Consider the following 22,649-nt stretch of genomic DNA (forward strand, 5'->3'; position numbering starts at 1 on the left):
TCTGACTCTATGCTGCATGTAACCTTCAACTGCTGCACATTCAATTTATTTTTCTTGTTATTTTTAAGTCAGATGTCCAAATGACTTATTTGTGACAGCTGACTACCTATCCTCAGCCAACAGATTGAAACCTTTGACCTTCTTGCCGTGAGGCAACAGTGGTAATCGCTGCTGCATGAAGCAAACAGCAGTAATTTAAAAGCCACTCTTCTGAAACATACTAAAATTTCATTAAAAACACAGTGTTGTGTTTTTGAACAGTTTGGTCGGTAACATATAATATGTGAAATTTGTGTCATGAAATTTGCATTACACTTTTAAATGCATACCTGTTGTGAGCATCAATTTCTCTTCATTTTAGCAGCTGACTGTCTGCTGTACTGGGGTCTTATAAAATAGGAAGTAGCCTTTCTATCTAGCGTGACTCATGATTTGATGGTTTGACATGGTTTGATGCGGAGCCTGCTGCTCTCTATTTCAGGCACATTGTGCTTCTGCTGGCATTTGAGATCATATCTCTCTCCTGTGATAGACCCAAAAAAATCTGGAACAGGTTCTCTTGTAAAAGAGGTCTATAAAGTTGTTACACACTTGTATGTAATCACTAATGTGCAAGCACACATACTGCACACACAGAAATACACATGAACGTCTCTTTCCTCCCCTCGCCTTTACTCGGATCCTTTTAGTCCCAGAGTCACTTTTGTGCTAGAGCTCAGCTCTTTGGCATGTGTGTATGCATGTTTGGGTGGTTGCAGGGCAACAAGCATTCTGCGTTCATGAATGATGAAACCACCTGACCCCTAATCACCTATAGATGCTAGTTATATCATATTTCATTTCTAATTTTTGTTTTTTTCTTTCATTTTCCAAACTGTAAGTGTATTCACCTTCACGTACAATGTATCCATAAACCAGGGGCTATGTAACGATTCTCCAGGACTCCCACAAAGGCTTACAGATCATCTATATGTTCTCTAGTTTCAGTCTTTAAAAAACAATCCCCAAACAGTATTCACATCGTTCCATTTTCCCATCATGTCACCCACGTTGCATGGCTTTTGACTGCCCTAGCATTCCACAGGGTCTAAGAATTTGCCACAGTTCTGCCTTGGATATAGATCGTCACGGATCTTTCTGTTACTGAGGTTGAGATCAGTGCTGTCCTATAGGAGGAAGGTGACATATCGGAGATCATATGATCGTTTGAAGGACACTTTAGCCTTCTTGTTGCTGAAGATAGGCTTGTTCTTTATTACTCTGGCTGTTTGGGGTCGTTGTCATGCAAACCAAGATACATTTGGGGTCAGCCAGACCCTCCATGGGGGTGCTGTGTAAGGATTAGAATCCAAATATCTAAAGTGTCTGGGTATTTCCCAACTAAGAGCTGAACACAGGCATAAAGCTGTATTGTACGGGGTGTGTGTGTGGGGAAATTACTGCTGATATTTTTATACTGCAGCGTTGCATCCTACTTCCAAAATAGAATTGTGACATGCCCTGAGTAAAGGGTTTGGCTGCTATGCACTGTTGATATTCTGAGACTTGGTGCGTGCATGTGTCTGTATTATAATGCTTTTCCCAGCCGTTCTGGGATCTGGTTCTAATTTAAGGGTGTCTTTTCTAGGCTATGGGTCATGGTGTATTAGTTATGAATCTGGGGTTGTTAGGCAACTTGTAGGTAGCTCATTTTCTGTCCTGAGCTAATGATGTGTTCTTTAACGGGAAAACACCTGGATGACTGCTCCTGCCACGACAGCAGATACCACAGTCAAGTCACATCGAGCACATATCAGATTATTCCCATCATCTCTGCTGGTGTCCCCACATTATTTCTTGGGGTGAAAGGCTCCCTCGTCTGACAGATGTTTGCAACTGGATGGGAAATTGAATGACATAGACCACAGGATTCATGTTCAGTAATGGTATCATTAGAATGTAATATACTTTTTGGTCCAATTCTAGACAGGGATCTTACCCAGACTTGATGGGATTTTGGCGATGGAACAATCAAATGGCCTTGGAAGGGAGCCTAGCAAGTCCTTGAATCCCAGTGTTTGTGGACTGAGCTGCACTTTAGTTAAATACTCCCATGTAACATTGTGAGCATGCTAGCATCCTCACAATGAGAACATTGCCCACATGGTGATATTTAACAGGTAGCTCGTTGTTAATTTTGATCATGATCACAATTGTTTTTATTTTTTGTCATGTCAGCATGCTAAAATGTGCTAATCACCACTAAAGAAGCTGGCAGTGGAGGGTAAAGGAAATCACATTTGTTTGACAAATAATAATTCATAAGCCAAAGAATTAAACTAAATTAAGCACTTCATTCATATGATTCATATAGATTCATATAATATCAACCTCAGAAAAGTCAGATCACCTATTATGATTCATTACATATGAAGACTAAAAACTCAAAAATATGTTATTTTTGTTAATAATAATGATTGGATATTTTAGTGACTGACTTTAGACTGACAGACTGATACTAATACCAAATATGAATTTTAATAATTGTATTTCCCTATTTAGTTCCCCCAAGGAACTTTATATTGTAAGGTGAAGACCCTACAATAATATAAAGAAAACAGAGAAAACCCCAACAATCATATGACCCCCTTTCACCAAGCACTTTAGCCACAGTGGGAAGGAAAAACTCCCTCTTAACAGGAAGAAGCCCCCAACAGAACCAGGCTCAGAGAAGGATGGCCATCTGCTGTGACTGGTTCGAGTAAAGGGAAGAAGACAGGGCAAAGACACAATGTAGAAGAGAGCCAGAGATTAATAACAACTGATGATTAAATGCAGAGAGGTGAATAAACACACAGAGTGAAGAAAAGATGGGCAAAGAAAAAAAATCCTTAGTGCATCATGGGAATCATATGATCCTACATGCTTTATCAAAATGGAAGGTTTTAAGCCTAATATTAAAAGCAGAGAGGTTTTCTGTATCCTGAATCCAAACTGGGAGCTGGCTCCACCAAGAGGAGCCTGAAAACTGAAGACTTCGCCTTCGTTCTACTTTTAAATACTCTAGCAACCACAAGTAAACCAGCAGTCTGAGAGGAAAGTGCTCTAATAATGTGATACAGTACTTTAAGGTCATTAAGATAAGATGGGGCTTAATTATTCACCATCCAAGCTGTCTGACCTTTACTGAAGTAATAGTGACCCCCTTATTACTATGTTATAGCTCATGAAATGTGACAGGAATATTTAAAGAATTTTAATTTGAAAAATTCTTGAGCTCCCACAGAGAAGTGCTTTTCATAAATTCTTCAGGTTTTTGATGTTTCTTGTTTACTTTAAATGAATGCAAGAAGCCTTTAGACATTCAAAGATAGTGAAAACTAAAAAGACTAATATAAAACTGTTGTTTTTTGTTGTTGATGTTGCAAGAGATCCATCTTGAATCACTCTTATCTGGTAATAATGACCTGGCACCAGACAGTTTGTGTAGTGAGCCAATTTAGGTCAGGCCTATTTACATTTTCTATCTGACTTTGATTAGCAGCTACAATAATCTCACAGCATGGCAGTAAAAGTAGTCAAGCTCTATCTCCAGTCCAGTGGCCACACAACAGAGTTCAAACGAGAAATCTAAAAATAGAGTTGACACCATTTGCAGCTGACATGCAGACTGCTCTGTGAAACGCAAATATGTGCACGACCACACACAACTCCTCCAACAGCCACAACTCCCACGTACATTAGTGGCATGTTTCCTCTTTGATTCAGAACTGAAATGCTACAGACAGGGTTTTACATTTTTCAAAACAGCTCAGATATTTGTACTTTATACCTTTGTTCTGTTGTAAGCATTGCTTTTTTATCTGGTAGATTGCACTCAGAGGAATATTTAGCATCCTACAGAACCAGAGTTAGTCATCATCATCCTTTTTATCATCATTACACAGCTATGACACATGAGAGGGCAGAGATTCCTCAAGTGTTAGTATGCTTTCAGCTGCAGCCAGTGAGATCATTACATTAATTTCCTCATCCTATAGGCTCCAGCCTTCAACAACGCTGGATTTTATATGTATTTCAGAAAATGCTGGACTTTCCTTACATTTTCTACTTGTGGCAAAATAATATTTAAATTAATATTTACATTTTCATAATATTCAGAAACACAACCTACACTGAAATCTAACAAAGAATTTTCAATATGCTTGCAATGACAGCATTGTGATTGTGTATTATGTCAGAAGTGTGTTGTAATGGGTAAAACTTTTGGGATGGATTTCTTTTTCATTCATTCTTTTTTTCCTGAGCTGAGAAATTTGACAAATTTAAAACACTCATATATGGAATTACACAAAGTTGCAACTTGTATTGACATTAATTATTTTAAATATTCAGGATGCATGTAACAAGATAGCGCTCGACTGATACACACAGATGTATCCATCTGCTCTGGGTGTGTGCGAGTCGGGTAGAGAGCTCTGATGACAAAGCTGAGCGTGTGACCTTCCTGGCAGTAGTCAGTCATACTTCTTATATAACCAAGGCTACATAACTCTATTGTAACTCTATAGCTTCATACTAATTTAAACAATGCATATAATAAATTCTGATGTGCTACATTAGGACAGAGCAGAACACATTCTTTCCACGTACTTATAACACAAAATGGTAATTTTAACATGATGTTGGCCATATTTTAGAACAATCATTCATGTTAATTTTGGTTATGTGCTTTTCTGAGCCAGTTTCTTTAGCCTAAACTGAATTAAGTTTGACAATTTCCACTAAGTGAAGCTTCATACAAAATATAACCATGATTTGATGCAGTGTTTCTAACAGCTCCTGATCATTTCTATCAAAACTTCCCATATTAGACTTACTGCACAAAAGTGAAGGGACTGTCTGACTGATTTTTACACCCATTCATTCGATCATCCATCGTCAAACAGACATACATGCAGAAGGCCATCGTGAAACCAGATCCCTTCAACAGCTGAATCAAGGGCTGGCAAAAGGTGCAACAAGGGGGGGTAGGGAGAGGCTGAAAGACAAGAAAAAGAAGGCTGGACAAAAATGCATCGCTGAAGAGCATAAAGAAATATGAAAGAAAGGCTTTTAGTCCAACAGATAACATCTCAAGAGATGACAATGAACTGAACAAAAATGTCCTCTGAGCAATTTCCTAAAAACCTGAAAAAGTCATTTTTAGTGAACTTCTTCTACAATGAACTACGCAGAGAAAATAAAGCTAGAACAGCCAAAATAAAGAGCTATTTAATTTTCACCTCATGCCCTTAAATCTGGGGTTTAAAAAGCCACTACTAATGAGGCAGTTATGAAAAATATTTAAAAATTAAAAAAGACTTGTTGGGTAAAATTTGAAGAACTGTTAATGCATCTTAACCAATGAATGAATCTTCCAGACTGATTTAAAATGCCAAAAGTAATCAATGAAAAAAGGGGTTGTGATACAGTGGCGGGGTGGAGTAGTGGGAGTGCAGACGGGGTGAACAGAGACATCAAGAGGAGGGGTTGGGTTTATGAGTGGGTGTGGGGGTGGTAGAGCTACAAATAGTTGCACTCAGTGGCTGGCATTTCTTCACTTAGTTTTCTTCCCAGTTGCCCAGTGGGACAGTTGGGTCTCAGCACCTCAAGCGGTTCCATCAAATCCACAACTCAACCAACAACTCAACCAGCCATGAGCAAGTCCTACAGCTCCTCAGCCCAGAGTGCTTCCTCGTACCGTCGCACCTTTGGCTCTGGTGTTGGGTCAACACCACTGTCATCGATGTTTCTCCTCCTCTCTAGGAGGAGCCCACAGCTCCGCTTCTAGCCGTATGTCTAGCAGAGTCTACGAAGTCAAGAGCACCGGCATTCCCTCTTATTCTAGCTTCAAGTTGTCTTCTGGGGCCGGGCTCGGCTCCTCCACGGCCATGCGCACCTATGCCGGGGAGAAGCTCGACTTCAACCTTGCAGACGCCATGAACCAAGACTTCCTCAACACAAGGACCAATGAGAAGGCTGAGCTTCAGCACCTCAATGACCGCTTTGCTAGCTACATTGAGAAGGTGCGTTTCCTGGAGCAGCAGAATGCCGCGCTGACAGTGGAGATCGAGAAGCTCAGGGGCCGCGAGGGGCCTGGGCGTGTGGCTGAGCTGTATGAGGAGGAAATGAGGGAGCTGAGGAGGCAGATAGAGGCCATCACCAACCAGCGTGCCAGAGTGGAGGTGGAGAGAGACAACCTGGCCGATGACCTGCAGAAACTTAAGCTCAGGTAAGCTTGGATTGATGGGACTGGGCCAATATGTAGATAAACATCTTCATGAACAAATGATGAGTAAAGAAAAAAATAAAAATATAAAACCTGACTCATGTAATATGGCTTTAATATAAGTGAGCTACTGGAAACACATGCACTCACATGTAGGAGTACACAGGAGTCTCATGTTAAGTCTAAAGCCAAACACAAATGGAATAGTTTGAATTAACTGAACATGGGGGATATGATCCTTTTTACTTAAAGAAAAGCTCATTCTGTTACATTTATAAAAAAAATAAATAAATCATGTGATACAATAAATATTTGTGACCTCACCCCCCACCCCCACCCTCTGGAAGGTGCTATCTCACATTCTGGCAACACACCAAACCTCTATCAGATGGAGCAGAAGGAGAAAATCGGAAGACGGGAAAGCAGAAGGGGGGGAGGAGACTTTAAAACGTTTTATCCAGTGTGTTAAAAATAAAACAAACAAGTGGCATCAAGTACAACTCATTGATTTCTAAAGAGTGTCTCTCCTCTTTTGGGAAAAATGAAAACAACAAAGTAACAAAGGAGAGATTTGAGAATAGGAATGCTTCAGTAATTGTTACGGTCCAATGGCTTATTACAAAGGTGTTTTATAATTTATTCACGAGAGACACAGCAGAAGAAAATTGAGAGCAAGAGAGAGAGAGGGAGATCTGCAGGTTCATAGGAATAGAGTTGAGACTCACAGGCAGACAGATTAAGTTTCAGCTCGACAGAAAGCAGTCAGACACGAGAGAAGTAGACAGATAAAAATAAGTGTATACACACGGCCTGTTTGTTTGGTGAGTTTAAAGAAGAAGAAATCTAAAAAAGTGAAAAAATTTCAAAAGCCAGTCCACCAAATACACATTCCTTCTATGTTCACTGCATATGTGACAGAACGTGAGCATGAGAGAGAGAGAAAAGCATGGGGAGCTGCAGTGTGGGTGTATCGCTGAATAATCTATTTGGAGCGACTAAATCATCTCTGTGAAATTCTGTCACTGCGAGATGCTGCATGCAGCATCACTTAAATAAAATGTATATCAAAAGACAGGCTCAAACACACACAGCACTCTGACTCTTCACTCTCTGTGTATCACGCCTGCTCAAATGGTTGCCTGAAACGTTCAGTGAAACTTGTTAAAGCACCAGCTGCTCCTAATATCACATGCAAACAGTTGCAACGCATGCACGCTGACATTCTCATTAAACATTCTCGCTGAATGTTTCCATGGACGATGACCGCAAAAACAAAAAAACGCAAAAAAATGCCAATAGCATCTGCTGTGTGTATTTGTGTCGGTAGTGATTATGTGTGAGGTGCATGACAGCATTTTTTTCTGCATTTACCAGTTGTTCAAAGCGCACGGCGAAATGCTAATTCTGGAAACTGCACCGGGACAGGCCTGTGTTGCTCTCACACTGTTACCCTTCTGATTCTGACAGTGTGACAGCTGCAACAGAGCTTTAGGACTCAAAGAGCAAGTGCAGAAGTGTGCGTGTGTGTGGACATGGATACAAATAAAAGCTTGAACTTTGATGTTTCATTGTCTATGCCGGTTCTATTCTTCTGAATTTACTGAGAGACGAAAAGAGCAGAAAGGCTGGAGGACTGAGAGGTGGTAACTAGTTTATCTGTCTAGTAAGTGATCCCTGGGGGGAAAAGCTGTTCACTCCAACAGTTTGTCTTCACTTTTGTTTCAACTTTCCACTTTCTTTTTTGCTCTTTTCCTTTTTGTATGTTGCTGTCATTCTGGCAGACTGCAAGAAGAGATTCACCAGAAGGAAGAAGCTGAGAACAACCTGTCTGCTTTCAGATCTGTAAGTCTTCTATTTCCTTAAATCACTCATCTATAGCTCAGTCATTTTCTCTTCAGTCCAAAACAGAGAAACTTTGCCTCCTTTGGTTGATCAGTCATTTTTCTCCTTTAATTTTCTTCTTATTTTAACTTTTTTTTTTAAATGTGTTGGTTATTGATCATTTTCTTTTTTGCCATTCTCTCCTCTTATCTAGGATGTGGACAGTGCCACTCTCGCTAGGCTGGACCTGGAGAGACGTATTGAGAGTCTGCAAGAAGAGATTGCCTTCCTCAAGAAGATTCATGAAGAGGTTTGCTGATTTACCAGCTTTGGTTGGCTGGCTTCACACAATTAGGCGGTGGGAGGGTTGCGTCTGGAATGGCATCTGGCATAAAATCCGATCCATTCGCTGTAGCAACCACTTGGGAAATAAGAGAGCAGTAAAAACTACCCATCCTCTCTATATCTATTATGTGTGTCACTAGGATGGTGTATAGTGTATCATATAACACCTGTGTGTTACTATACTGTGCTGTGATATTAGATCTGAGTCTCCACAGGCATGCAGCTCTTCATGAGATCAAAGACATCGTACTTAAATCCACCTACTGATGTTAAAGCACAGATATCGTTCCCATCTACGTAGATTCATGTCTGTAGGAAAATTTAACAGTCATTTAACTATTACAGGGCAACAGAAAGATCTAACCTTATACACTTACAGATATCAAATGATATTCTGAGCCACACACTCAGACACATGTCTGCACAGCTGAAGTCCCTTCTTCTCATTTTGTCTTCTTTGCTTGAACTTTGACCTGCCAGAAATGCCAAAGTGCTGATTGGTCAAAAGACTATGTCAGCTGTTGTGTGACAGAGAAAAAGAGGGTGTGCCTGTGAACAGATGCAAAGCTATTTATAACTTTCAGTTAGATCAGACAACAACTGAGTGCAATCCAGGCTGGCTAATTTAAAAAAAAAAAGCCTGTTGCTAACAGAATGCATCAGTCGACAGCTGGGTGAATTTGTAATTTGACACATTAGATTTCTATATGTAAATATTCTGATCTGACGTGTTATCGCATGTTGAATTATTTTTAACTTGTCAACTTAAGTAGCAGGTATCGTTTTAATGTCCCGGTAGCTACTCACATGTTTGCTTATTCATCATTTTGACACGAGCGGAGTTTGACTTTTTCTGGACTCCTTGCAGGAAATCCGTGAGCTGCAGAGCCAGATTCAGGACACTCAGGTGCAGATCCAGATGGATATGTCTAAGCCCGACCTCACTGCTGCTCTGAGGGACATCCGCATGCAGTACGAAGCCATTGCTGCCAAAAACATTGCAGAGGCTGAAGAATGGTACAAGTCTAAGGTAGAATGGAGGCATGCACACGTAAAATGCACATAGTAGTTCTTAGCTGTTGCACTGTTAATCCTCCTGTCCTCTGTCTTCAGGTGTCTGATCTGAACCAGGCCGTGAACAAGAACAATGATGCACTGCGTCAGGCCAAGCAGGAGACCATGGAATTCAGACACCAGATCCAGTCCTACACTTGCGAGATTGACTCACTGAAGGGCACTGTGAGTATTTGTAGCAACTTTTCTCACTTTATTTTTTGGCTTCTGATTTTACATTTCTTCTTTCTGATTGATATCATCTTTACATTTCCTTGATAACCATATTTTCAGCCATAAACAGCCTTAAACTTCTGTTTCTGTTAGGTGTGTTTACTCTCTTTCAAGCTTCTTATCCCTTCTTTTCAAGGACTTCATGTCTCTGTTTCTTTGCAGAATGAGTCTCTGCTGCGCCAGATGAGAGACATGGAGGATCGCATGGCCCGCGAGGCTACTGGTTACCAAGATACCATTGCACGGCTCGAGGAAGATATTGCTAAGATGAAAGTAATACACTTAGATATGTCATGCTGATCTTTTGCATTTCACACTGGGTAATAGAAGTAGCAGGATTTTGTGTTTGGTGAAAACTATATTTTAAGCACTTCTTACACACTGATTTCAAGGATGATATGGCTCGCCACCTGAGGGAGTACCAGGACCTCCTCAATGTGAAGATGGCCCTCGATATTGAAATTGCCACCTACCGCAAGCTGCTGGAAGGAGAGGAGAGCAGGTGTGTTTCTGTTCTAAAATTACCTTAATTTTTTGTGATTTTGCATTTATGTCGTACTCATTACCGATTTGTTATGCTCCTCTTTCTGTAGAATCACTACCACCATACCTGTCCAGTCTGCTTATTCTTCCATTGGATTCAGAGGTATGAGAAGTTGCACCCTTTATTCCTGTCACTCATAAATACAGTTAAAATCTATTGGGCATGAGTCGATAAGGGGGGATGATAAAAGGTCTAATTATAGGCTGTGACTGTATATGGTAGCTGCTATTATAAGGGCATTACATATAGTGTCTTTGCAGTGACAAATTCTGACCACTGTGTGGGGATATATGACTAAAACCTTCATGCCTCTGTGGTTCAGGGTAGGCAAGAATTAACCGTCATTAATAATCATATGACTTACCCTCTTCATTTAATAGATTAACAGTAAGAAGGTGCAATTAGTCTCTGTTAGTACCTCCCATCTGAGCACTTTGTGACAGCTTAAAGTTAACACAAGGATGTTGTGTGGATGTTCCATTAATGTTACAGCCATGTGAAATTGTTCAAAGCTCATTAAACTTCTAAGTGCAACGCTTAACTAATATCAGTGACTAAATTATCTCAGTGTAGCTGCAGAAAGAATTAAAGCAGTTTATGAAAGAGCTGCATGTGTGAATTTGTTCCTACAGAGACCAGTCCTGAGTCCCAGCATCAGCGCTCATCAGAGGTTCACTCCAAGAAGACTGTTCTCATCAAGACCATTGAGACCCGCGATGGAGAGGTTTGAGCTCACACGTACACGCACACACAGGCATACACACAAATATACACTTTTATGCACAAAAATGTCCATGTTGAGGTACCCTAGTGAACTACAAAAGCGCTAGTAAATTATAACTTCTATTTTTTTCAACCAAACCATTCTGATTTACTATATTCTCATCCAGATTAAATATTCTATGAGCCAGAGTGCTAATGCCTCATGTGTAAGTCTGGTTTCAGTATCACACCTGCCTTTTGATTGTCTGCTCACATCAGCGGGTTGAAACAAGCTACCAGATTTAATAAGGATAAGTTCCTTCTTGCATTTGTCAATCACAGCCACTACATTTTCATAACTGTCTACACATACAAATGTGGCAACATAGTAGCAAAGCTGTTTTAGCTTCTATTCTCCTTGTTATCCCTGAAATCTTGTAGTTTGAATCAATCCGGGTACAGACACTTTCATGAAAGTTACAGCACCGGCTTCCCTGAGCAAGCACCTTCACTGTCAGCGCTCCAGTTGGTCCCAGCACAGTCCTTCACCTTAAGCATAACACCTGCACTGAATGTTAAGCTTAAGTAGAACTTTATTGTCAGACTAGCACGGCAGATGGGGTGTTTTCTCACACCGTTTATGCAGACACTGTGCATAGCGAAAATAGACTCTTTCCCTTTTGTATCAATTTACAGTGTCCCCCTTTTTCCCTTCCACAGGTTGTCAGTGAGTCGACACAACACCAGCAAGACATCATGTAAACAAGATGAAACAACGTTACTTAAAAATAATAGCACCAATAATGAAATCTTTTCCTATTAGAATTACAATGATTAATAAGCTGTGCCTACTTTTAGATACAAAATGCTGACTATTTTATGTCATGGAAGTGAAATTTAACCACTGTACATCCGTACATAAATTACTTTAAGCGTCACAGGAAAGACGCAGTGTAGAGGCATAATGTCTTTAGCCTTGTTTTAAATGAAGGGCATTCCAGGATGTTTTTCTTTATTTGTGTTACTTTTCGCTGCAAACAAAAGTATCTTGCATCTATCTTGTCTGCAAAAATATTTTAGTGGTAAGAGTAATGTTTCAAATGAATACAGCTCGTACTGCCGAATTATCCCACCACCCACTGTAACAATCAATGGCAGATCAATTTGACTGAAGCACTGCAGTCAGATAAGTTTCACTGTGTGTATTTCAGGATTTTTACATGTGTATGCACATCGATTGATTAAGATAGGCTATCTCTGTAACTGATTCAAGGAAAGTGAGATGTTGGTTTGAAAAAGGAACTTAGTTGTGTTTTGACCTTTGAGCTCTCCAGCATGTGCTGCGTGTCTGATGGTATGTGTATGAGTAACCATGGTATCCTCCTTCGCTCTGACAAAAACTCAAATAAAAGATTTCACTTGCTGGGCAGAAAGTTTATTCAAATTCTGTAACTCATATCTCTAGGCATTAGCATTCCTCAGACAGCATGCGTGCATTTTCATCCAAATCTTTATGAACTTTCTCTTCCTACTGCATGCATCAACTGATGTGGCCCATTTTAGCTTTCCAAAAGATACTAGCTCCCCCAGCCAAGCGTAACACTCTTCTGTCAACATTTAATTTTCTTCTATACACAAAACACGAGTTGTGGCTTTCTTGAATTTATCAGTAACCAGTCTGATCTTGGTGCAGGGAAAACGAAACAAGGGCACATTAACGAGCGGCCCTTTGTCATTCTTGGTCTCCAGCAGAAGCAGATTAGCAGAGCAACAAGAATTACAGTCTGTGCAGTTTGTTTCTAAAGCCACTGGACTGAAAATGTCATCAGAGATAAAAATTTGTAGGGGTGGAGGAGAGAAAAAGGAAACACAGAAACAATAAATGAGCCTGCAAGAAAGAGCAAGACGGGAAGAAGAGAAAAACAGAGGACAAATATAATGAAAAGGTTATTCTGAGACAGAGACACAGGGAAGATCTAGAAAGAGATAATTACGCTGAATAACATAAAGAAGTATGTGACTGCTACTCCAGTAATTAGTGGAGCCATGACAGTGTGCTTTCATCACTGAATCAACAGAAAGGGCAAACTGCTCCTGTGTTCTTTTCCCTCTAAATAAAGTTTCCTCACTTCTGTGAACTCTCCTCTTTTTTCCTAGGAAGCAAAAAGCTTCAAGCATTGCTGCACTTCTTATTTCTTGATTAGTTTTGCTGTTGTATTTGTCGTTACATAACTGCTGCAGTTTGTAATGAAGCTACACTGCTAATGTAGCCTGAAACCTACACTGTCAGAGCACATAAGAATGCAGCTGACTGGAAATCCAGATGCTTGTTTTTTTCCCCATCACTTATGTTAATGATTCTTAAGCAGCTCTTTATCACAGCCAACACCTGCAGAGTAAAAATGATATTTTGAAGCTCATATCTGCAGTTTAAGAATTCGTTTTTCTCTTTACTTTGCACACTTTGTCCTCTCTAAAAGACTTGAGCCATCCTGCTCATCTTCACATTTTGCTTCCAAGGAGCCAGACTTTCTTGCAATTTCTTTCAAAGACCTTAAAATGTCTTTTTGAAGGTCTTGCAAAGTTTTGGCTTTTTGCACTCATCTTCAGGGCAGTTCCTGTACATGACCGTTATCAGAATTATGCAGCGTTTTTGTTTTGTTTGTATGTTTTTTAAGCCAAATAACATTGACCAATGAATTATGCAAATATTAAAAAAAAGGAATTTAACTGAAAGGATGAACCATTGTTGTGGCTACTTTGTTACTTGTAGCCTGTTGCAAAAAACATATACTTTGTTATTTTTGAATAACAAAGTATATGTTTGAATGAATGAATATATGAAAGAAAAAACTGAAGATAACACAGTTTAACAGGCATAATATAGTATTTTTACACCAGCAAGGTGATTCTTTAAATGCATATCTCAGCATGATGTGGAGTGTGTCCTCAAAAAAAAAAAAATCTGAGGAAAACTGAATAAGAGGAGGACAAAAGAAGTGTCAGGTCGTAACAATCTACAGCAGATAAACAGTGTCTGAAAGTTGCGTCCTTGAGAAAAAAAATCCAGCAAAGACCTGACAAGTGGTTCAGGACCTTCAGTTGATCCATCTACTGTTAACTGACACCTCATCAGAAATGGCCTCAGTGTGAAGGGTGGCTGTCAAGAAGCTATTCTTTAGAAAGAGGAAGAGGGAAAGAAGGGTGAGGTGTTGCAAATTACAAAAAAACCCAAAAACAGCCAAGGCCAAAGCAGAAATCTGGGGGAATAATCCTGAAGACTATTTCAAGAAATGACAAAAAAGCTTGACTAAGAGAGGTCAGGCTGAGCTGAAGAATAAAAGTAATCAAATATTGACTTTCAAGCTCATTAGAATTGCACAAACTCTGTTTTCTGACTCATCTTCCTAGTAACATATAATAGTGAGTGGTGGGTTAGTGGGTGGCTCAAGACTTTTGCACATCACTGCATCATCAATAAATATGAAAAAAATATGTAACAGAATCATCACCTACTGATATCTGTGTACAAGCACCATTTCTGAAACAGGTAAATATCTGCTGATTTATTCTAGGGACTTTGCCATCTAATTCTAAACTAAACTTATGTAACGCATGCATTTGTGGGAGTGTCAGAGAGAGAGAGATTGAACAAAAAAGTATTTGATATTTGTGCTCCAACACTTGTGCACACACAAATGACAATGTAAAGATAACAAGACCACTGAATTATAGAATCACAATGTTTATCATATGTTAGGTCCATAGAAATCCATGCTTAATAACATAATAACAATAATAATAATAATAATAATCATAATAATAATAATTGGGTGATTTTTACATATTTAAATTGGATGATACGAAAAGGACGAATCAGAGTCCATTTTCTTTGCTAAATTTGAACATGAAACACTGAAACACCTGAATGAGAAGTGTATCCACCGCTCAGCCAAATCAAAGCAAACTGGACATACAGCAGAATCACAATATAACAGGTCTACTCCAGAAAGTAATAGCCTGCATAAATTACATACATGACTGTGGTGCAAACATGAAAATGGAGCCAAACATTTGTACACTTAAAAATTATTTACAAGTCAATATCTACAGTCAAAGGTTTTCTCAACAGAAATGTTATATAATAGGTAATGAAAAAAAATATTAGAAATAAGAAAAACAACAACATAAAAGAAAAGTTCAGTGAAAGAATTATTCATTTTCGTCCCCAAATTACAAGCAAGAGGAGGGGCAATGTTTAGTTTAGAATTACACTACAATAAAAACACAAAAGCAGATCAAAGCAGGAGTGAAGTATAGGCAGAAAACCAAAAATAACACTTGTACTGCCACAACCGTGAAACAACATTTAATAACAGTAAACAGCAGGTCAGAAGCTGATGTAACAGGCATAATGCATGTGAAAAAGAGGAAAATGCTTCAAATGCCTTTCAAAGCCCTTTACAGACAGGAGAGAACTGGAGATAGAAAGAGAGTTTTTATTTTTACCTACATCAGCCCAGGACCAGAAAACTAAAGTGTAAACGTCAGAGCTGTGACATGACAACAGCACAATCGAAACATATACACAATGATCAACATGCAGTAATGGGCTTTTGATTAAAATCCCTGGTCCTCGGGCCTAAAAGTACTGTAAATTTTGCTGAATCCAGGCACTAACTTACATACCTCAAGTTTTATTTTATAATTTATGTGCAGTGAGATTGTTTTGTTTTCCTAAACCTCAGAAATAAGAATCTATAATAAAACAATAGTTTAAAAAAACAATATTGAGGCAGAATTTTAATTAAAAAATGTTCCTTTCCTACTACCGAGTCTTCCATTTATAGTAATATTCAACCTAAGTAGGAATTGCAACATTGCTAGAAATAGTGTTCATGAACTACAATGTTTTGTTTCCAGAGAGCTTTAATTAAAAAAAAGCAAAAAAAAAAAACCCCAAAACAAAACAACTTTCTCCTTCTGTACTTTAACATCTCGCATTCAGAGTCCTTCTCCTGTCTCAGTGTTTAGTATAACAATATTAATGTAAGGAACTTATTTCAATTTCAAAGTGAGTAACACACAAATGCATGTACATTTGAACCGTATGCACACACATACATAGAAAGGCCAGAAAAAAAAGGTCCAGAAGTAAACATCAGAGGGCGCCACTTGCAGGTGCATTTATCTTCACATTCTCTTATCTTAAAAAAAAAGATGCTGCCTCTTTTTTTTTTTAATCACTTAACATTTCACTCAAACATTTTCATACCATTTTTCACCAACTGGTAAAGAAAAGAGAATTTAATGTATGCACAACATGCTGCGCATACATTCCAACGAACCCCCCTCTCCTTGGCCAGTATTTGGTATGTTCCATCAATTGCCACAGGGCTCATGTGTCCACTCACACACACAAAAATACACTATTTTTAACATTTTTACTGTTGCCTATTATTCTCAGACTTCTTTACATCAATCAAATTCCAGAATGATTAATATCAGGCAGCAGCTATTTGTCTTTAACAGAAGCTTTGTGGAGAAGAGCAAAAAGGGACACAAGAGCACTGTTAATAAATAAAATCACATCGCTTACAGAAATGTTTAATGGAGAGAGGAAAGAAGAGCAGACAGATGAGTATCCTGTTCAGGTCTGTAATTGGAATGGCTGACAATAGAATAGAGGATACAAGGAAAGTGGTGAGATGTAAAAGCAGTCTCCTTGAAAATCACAACAGCGCAGGGAATGACACTTAATTGACAACAGAAATAACACAAACATTGTCTTTGGTGTAAACCGTTTAATCCAATTCACACCTAAACTTGTCTCTTTCTGCATGTTGAAGCAGTACAGGCCTTGCGCTGCCACGTTTGAATTTACAAGCTGTCAGTGAAGATAAAATGCAGACTTCATGAATGACCTTTTAAATGAGAAGAGCTCCCTTTGAGTGTCAGTGTTTGCTGTGATTTTTTTATGTTGCTTTTCAGTCATTTTTCACAGCAGATGCTTCCTTAAGTCAAAATGTTTAATCCTTTAATTACCTTTGGAGTAAAGTGTTCTTTTACTTTAACTTGATGAAAGGCAAGTGATGCAATTTTTTTCTAACATGATGTGGGGCTCCTGTGGAGTGATTTTTCTTCCCCACTAGAAATTACTTTGTATGGCTTGAACCAACCAGTATAAATCTTCGTATCAAATGTTCAACAGAGACAGTTTAATTAACTATGCATAAGAGCGTTTCACTTGTTTCCAGTGTTTTCCATGTAAGTACAATTACAGAGAAGCCAAATATAACATATGATGACTCATAATTCTCACACTTCCGACAAAGAAAATCACTGTTTTTAGACATTAAAAGGAAAAAACAGACCAAATAAATACTTCAGTGGGTTTGACAGGAGAAAAGCAGTGTGGGTCACACCACCTCTGGAGCACTTTGAGCTCCTGTTGGCTTAATAGGCAGTTGATTGGGTTGGCACGGTTAGGTTAGGTTAGGTTTCTTATCCTTATCAGTGAGTCTTGAAGTAGCCTGTGATGGTGCACATGTGTGTGTGTGGATCTGTGCAATTAACTGCCTCAGATGCGAACTGGGGGTCCACTGGGTGCTGTAAGGGGCACCTGAGAGCCGCAGTCATAGTCAAGTTCAGCCATCCGAGACCGGCTCATCATTCTACTGTGGGAGTATGCCCGTCTGTCTGTCTGTCTGTCCCTGAAACTCCTGATGTAACTCTGTGGACAGACAGGAAATAAAGGGCTGCGGTGGGTATATGGCATATGTAAATGCAGCAAGACACAAAAGCTTACACTCATGTACAATTATTCTTCAATGAAAAGTCTGACATGTGACACTTTTATCCCTGTTCAGTTTTCTTCTGAAGTCCCATTGAAGAGGATCATTACCCCTTATCTTAACATTAAATATGAACCTGAAGCCTGCAGACACTTAGTTTAGCCAGACATTATAGGAAGAGGACACTTAGTGAATCTTAAACAGAAATGTGTGGGAGAGTTCTGAAATGCTAAAGCTGGCAGTTGGGAAGAACATATGAGCCAGTCGTGTTGAGTGGCACATGTTTAGCTGAGCATGATTGGTGTAGTTGTGTGTCTACTCTTCATCGTCCCAGTTAGTTAAGCATACATATATATATATTTTAATTTGCAAGGCTTTCTTCGTTACTTTGGCATGATCACCGAAGGAACTGTGTGCACGCTTAACAGAAGTACAGCTAAATAAATTCCTGGAGATATCAGCAAAAATGGCTGTCAAACTGTATGACTTGCCCTCTGGCAGGAGTTTAGCACAGAGAGAATAAAGATTTTGCTGTGCAGTGCATTTGTATATAAATAAAACAGTTTCTGTTTTTCCTACACTTATTTGTCCTGAACTTGTCACTTGACTGTGCAGAGTGGAACACTGATGTCATTCTACTCAAATTAAAACTGTGACTTGAATGTAGAATTTTATCTAAAATCTAATTTCAGAGAATCCGAAGAACACAAACATTTTAATGACCTGGACTGAGGATGTTCAGATTTTCATCTAATTACCTTGTTAAGAATAGATACAGTATTATAGCTTACCGGAGACAGCACATCTCCATCAAAGCGCCTTTTGGAGTTGGCTTTGCGGTGGTAGCCAGGCTCAGTCTGAGGAGGAGGAGGAGGGACTTTAGGAGGCTGAGAGCTCTGAGTTTGGTGATGAGGGTGAGATGCTGCTGGGTGGTGGTACTGCTGGTGGTTGTGATGGGAATGAGTCTTCTGCTTGTGCCCTGCTTTCTGGCTCTGTCTCTTTTTCTTCTTTTTGTTTTCCTTCTCCTTTTTCAGCCTCTCTTCTCTCTGTCGAATCCGCATGAGCTGGACCTTTCGCTGCTGTCGACTTAAAACCACTAGAGTCAAAGAAAAAAAGTTTTGATAATTAGTGGTAAGGAGAAGAAAATTAGAACGATAGATAATGAAGAGGGAGTGACTTCAGGATAAAGAGAAAACAGCAAAGCTTTTATAGAGAAACTAACTTTAGGTTACTTGTATAACCCTGGTTCTCAGAGTTGCATGAGTGAGACATTGTGCTATGGGATGCAGCACCTCTTCTCACTTCAGCCAGCAAGAAGGATTATTTGGTGAAACATCTCACTTACGCTACTGTGAGAACAGAGGTTACATAAATAACCCAAAGTTTTCATCCCGAACATTGATTTTGATGTCACACTCTCGGATATGGAGACCTTTTGTACTGCCAGACAAGCTCATCTCAAGCAAGCACCAGCAATCAGCAAGTAGCCCCCTTATATGGGGGTGGCTGTAGCTCAGGTGGCAGAGCAGGTCAGCCACTAATCAGAAGGTCGGTGGTTCGATCCCAGGCTGCCTCCTGGCTGCATGCCAAATATCCTTGGGCAAGATACTAACCCCATGTTTGCCTACTGGTGGTGGTCAGAGGGCCCGGTGGCGCCTGTGTCCGGCAGCCTCGCCTCTGTTCGCCCCAGGGCAGCTGTGGCTACAATGTAGCTTGCCATCGCCAGTGTGTGAATGTGTGTGTGAATGGGTGAATGACTGAATGTAGTGTGAAGCGCTTTTGGGTCCTTAGGGACTAGAAAAGCGCTATACAAATGCAGGCCATTTACCATTTATAGAAGTGAAGACCTACAGTGGTACTGTTTGGGCTACACTTTCCAGTGTGTAGAACCAGACAAAAGTAAAGTGTACGCACAGATGTCTTGGAATGACAACCCCTTAATCAGGGCCTAGCTAGCCTATCTTTCAGGTGTGTTGAATATTGACTGCATAGTGGCGCAAGCTACTTAAGGGTAGGTGGTTCTGCCTGACACGGTCACTGCCATTACCAGCCAATCAAGACTGACTTAATGAGATAAATCCTTTTGAGGAATATGAGGGAGGCCCAATGAGACATTGAAACAATTGCTAAGAAAGAGAATTGATTAAGTCAAGTGAACAGACATATTCAAAATTACCAAGGTAAGGAATACAAGCAAGGCCTTTAATCAGGCAAGAGCTTGTACAAATATTTTAAATAGCTTTAAATGCAGATGATAAACTTTTCTCAAGGTTTATTTTGAACGGAGGCTATAAAAATAAAAAAAGTAAAAATACTGATGCCAATTTGCTCATTTCCTTTATTCTGTTCAGTCTGTTGGCAGACAAATCATTTTCCTCTCTGCATGTACTTATACTGAGCTGTTCAGTCTCCTGACATATTGTGAGTGGGTGAGTGTGTTATTTTTGCACCCTGCCCAGAAAAGGATGTCCGTAAACCATCCTGCTTCTCCGTCCATTACACATAGGAGTATTTTTGAGCATGGGTGTTTGTAGGCATTTCCATTCAGTGGTTAGATATACACTATCTGTGTAATATTTATTATCTGAGCTCCAGTATTTATCCATTACAGATGTATTGTACTGGTCACAGCTGCCTTATGTGTGCGTGTGTAAGTGTAAGTGTTCAGAGGTCTATTGTTGTTTCTTCATGCATGGGGACAACAGGGCACCATCTGGCAAGGAAACTGCTTAATAATACCCCCCTTTCTTTTCCTTGGATCACCCCACGTCAGGCCCCTCTGGCCACATGCTTCTGTATGTGTGTGTGTGTGTGTGTGTGTGTGTGTTGGGGGGGGGTCCACTATTTTAAAAAGGTGCTTCAGAGTTTAGGTTCAAATAACAAAAAAATGCTTTTGGGGTTAGTATTGAGAGGCTATGTCAGTGACAGTCCTGATGAGCATAGGTGAATCGGTGCATATTCAATTAGTATCTACACAGAGGGGCAAAAACCCCCTGAAAAAAACAGTCGAGACAAGTCAAACATATGCGAGCTAATTCATTCATGGCCCTGTTCTGCACACTATTCAGTCAGCTGACAGATGATTTTCCTCACAGCTCCACTTGGGTGCCCAGCTTACCCATTGTGCCCCAGTTTATTATCCTCACCCTGCCCTTCCCCCAGTACACCTGCTTCCTCTTTACTTCTCACTCTTCTCTCCTCCACACAATTTCTCATCCTCCGTTTACTGCCAGCAGAGTATCTTTTAGCAGATAAAGAGTAATTGAAAAAAGTTAATTCAAGATTACATGCTGTGGACGTTAAGTAATGCAAATAATAGTAGGACTTTTCATTACAGCTCAGTAATAATGTGGTAACTTCCACACATGCTTTAAGAATAATTATTATATTACTTGAAGTTTGCTTTAATAGGATATTAACCCTTTAAAGCCCAGTGTGTCATATTTGATACATGTGTTTTTGTGAGTTTATGAGACTTCAGCATCATCAGCATGACTTTTTTTTTAACCTCAAAAAATGATATAAATTGCATGACACATTTTTAATGACTAAATTGCAAAAATATGGCTTATGTAGCAAATGTGATACAAATTAAAACTCATGTATATGCAGATTAAAATTTTATTTGTTCCTGGTTATTGAACAGAAACTACCACATGTGCTTCCACATGATTAAGCCACAGTATTTACATTGTTACCGTCAAACAAAGAAGACTGCAGAAGGCACACGGTTGGATGCATTCCAGTGTTATAAAATGTTTATAGCATTCCTATATCATAAAGCATCAACTAATGTTAATTTATTATTATAAACATAAAATAATCAAGCATCCAAATATTAGCATTTTATTGCTAGCAGGCTATTATATATGATGTTATACTAGAATACTATGGTACTATTACTAATTTGTTTGCCTTATTGGTATTTGTTTGTTTCTACTCTGTTACCTAGTTTTTGGTGCCTTGTTACCCAATATCATCTCACTGTAACCGTATTCAGTGTAACCACTGTTGATACAATATCACTTGGTTATTGTTTGGATATTACTTTGGTAATTTATTGGTAATAAGATGCTATTCCGTATTGTTACTTCTTTATTATTGCACAGTTACCACACTATTAGAAAGCTGTTATAGAAAGCTCCCCCAGTTGTTGTCTACCTCTTATTCATTGTGTAAGACAACAACCTGATATCATGTTAACATGCTTTGCTGTGATACTGGGTCGAAGAGAAAGTATTCAAGCATCACTATTCCATTAGTATTTATTTACAGGTATGCATGACAGCACATTCCAATGATACCAAAGTGCAGAATTATGCAGCAAAATTTCAGCAATGTATGCACTGTGTACAAGTAATGCACAGGCTTGTGTAATTTAGATGTAACGCTGACATCTACGTTTGATAATAAAAATTACTAATAAAAAAAATTAATGATAATAATAGTAATACATATATATATTTTTATGTGCATGGGGAGTGGGGCAAACAGTTCTAATTTCTATCTCTCAAAAATTTCATGGTTATAATTTGTTTACTTCACCAAGGCATAAGGTGAGATAGAGGTGGGTGTTCAGCGCTGCTTGTTTGTCTTTCTGTTTACCTGTTTTTTATGCAAAGCTGCTAGGACACATTTTGTGAAATGTGTTGGAGAGGTAAAGCACGGTCAAAGAAAGAATCCATTAACCTGCACTGCTGATACAGATCAGTTTCTTTAAAATTGCAGAACAGTTTAGAGGATGTGCTCTCCGAGTGCCGTTCCTTTTTCTTGCATTATTTTTTATTCAGAAACAACAGAATAAATCAATACTATACAAGTATAATACATCTATCTTTCTACCTGTTTGTGCATCAGTATCTATAGCAGTAAACCATATTTTTGTTTGTTTAACAACGTGGAAGAA

At 39.2% G+C, this 22,649-nt stretch overlaps 2 protein-coding genes across 2 annotated transcripts in view; one reads left to right on the forward strand and one right to left on the reverse strand.

Moving 5' to 3' along the window:
• The first annotated feature begins 5,677 nt into the window (after nt 1-5,677).
• desma (desmin a) lies at nt 5,678-13,087 on the forward strand. The gene is given in 11 exon segments (XM_040027885.1): nt 5,678-5,766; nt 5,768-6,253; nt 8,032-8,092; nt 8,286-8,381; nt 9,285-9,446; nt 9,530-9,655; nt 9,866-9,976; nt 10,096-10,205; nt 10,297-10,349; nt 10,880-10,971; nt 11,670-13,087. Coding segments are annotated over 11 exon segments (1,428 nt in total). The 3' UTR covers nt 11,712-13,087.
• Nucleotides 13,088-16,192: 3,105 nt separating this feature from the next.
• Nucleotides 16,193-22,649, reverse strand: part of tmem198a (transmembrane protein 198a) — a 37,762-nt gene continuing 31,305 nt past the window's right edge. Inside the window, exons 6-7 of the mRNA XM_040027886.1 lie at nt 18,535-18,839; nt 16,193-17,682 (exon numbers count right to left, since the gene is read on the reverse strand). Of these exons, the coding sequence (XP_039883820.1) occupies nt 17,530-17,682; nt 18,535-18,839 (458 nt within the window). The 3' untranslated portion in view covers nt 16,193-17,529. The remainder of the gene's footprint in view (nt 17,683-18,534; nt 18,840-22,649) is intronic.

This window comes from Simochromis diagramma, unplaced genomic scaffold (genome assembly GCF_900408965.1).
Source record: "Simochromis diagramma unplaced genomic scaffold, fSimDia1.1 OVJJ01000343.1, whole genome shotgun sequence".
NCBI lineage: Eukaryota > Metazoa > Chordata > Actinopteri > Cichliformes > Cichlidae > Simochromis > Simochromis diagramma.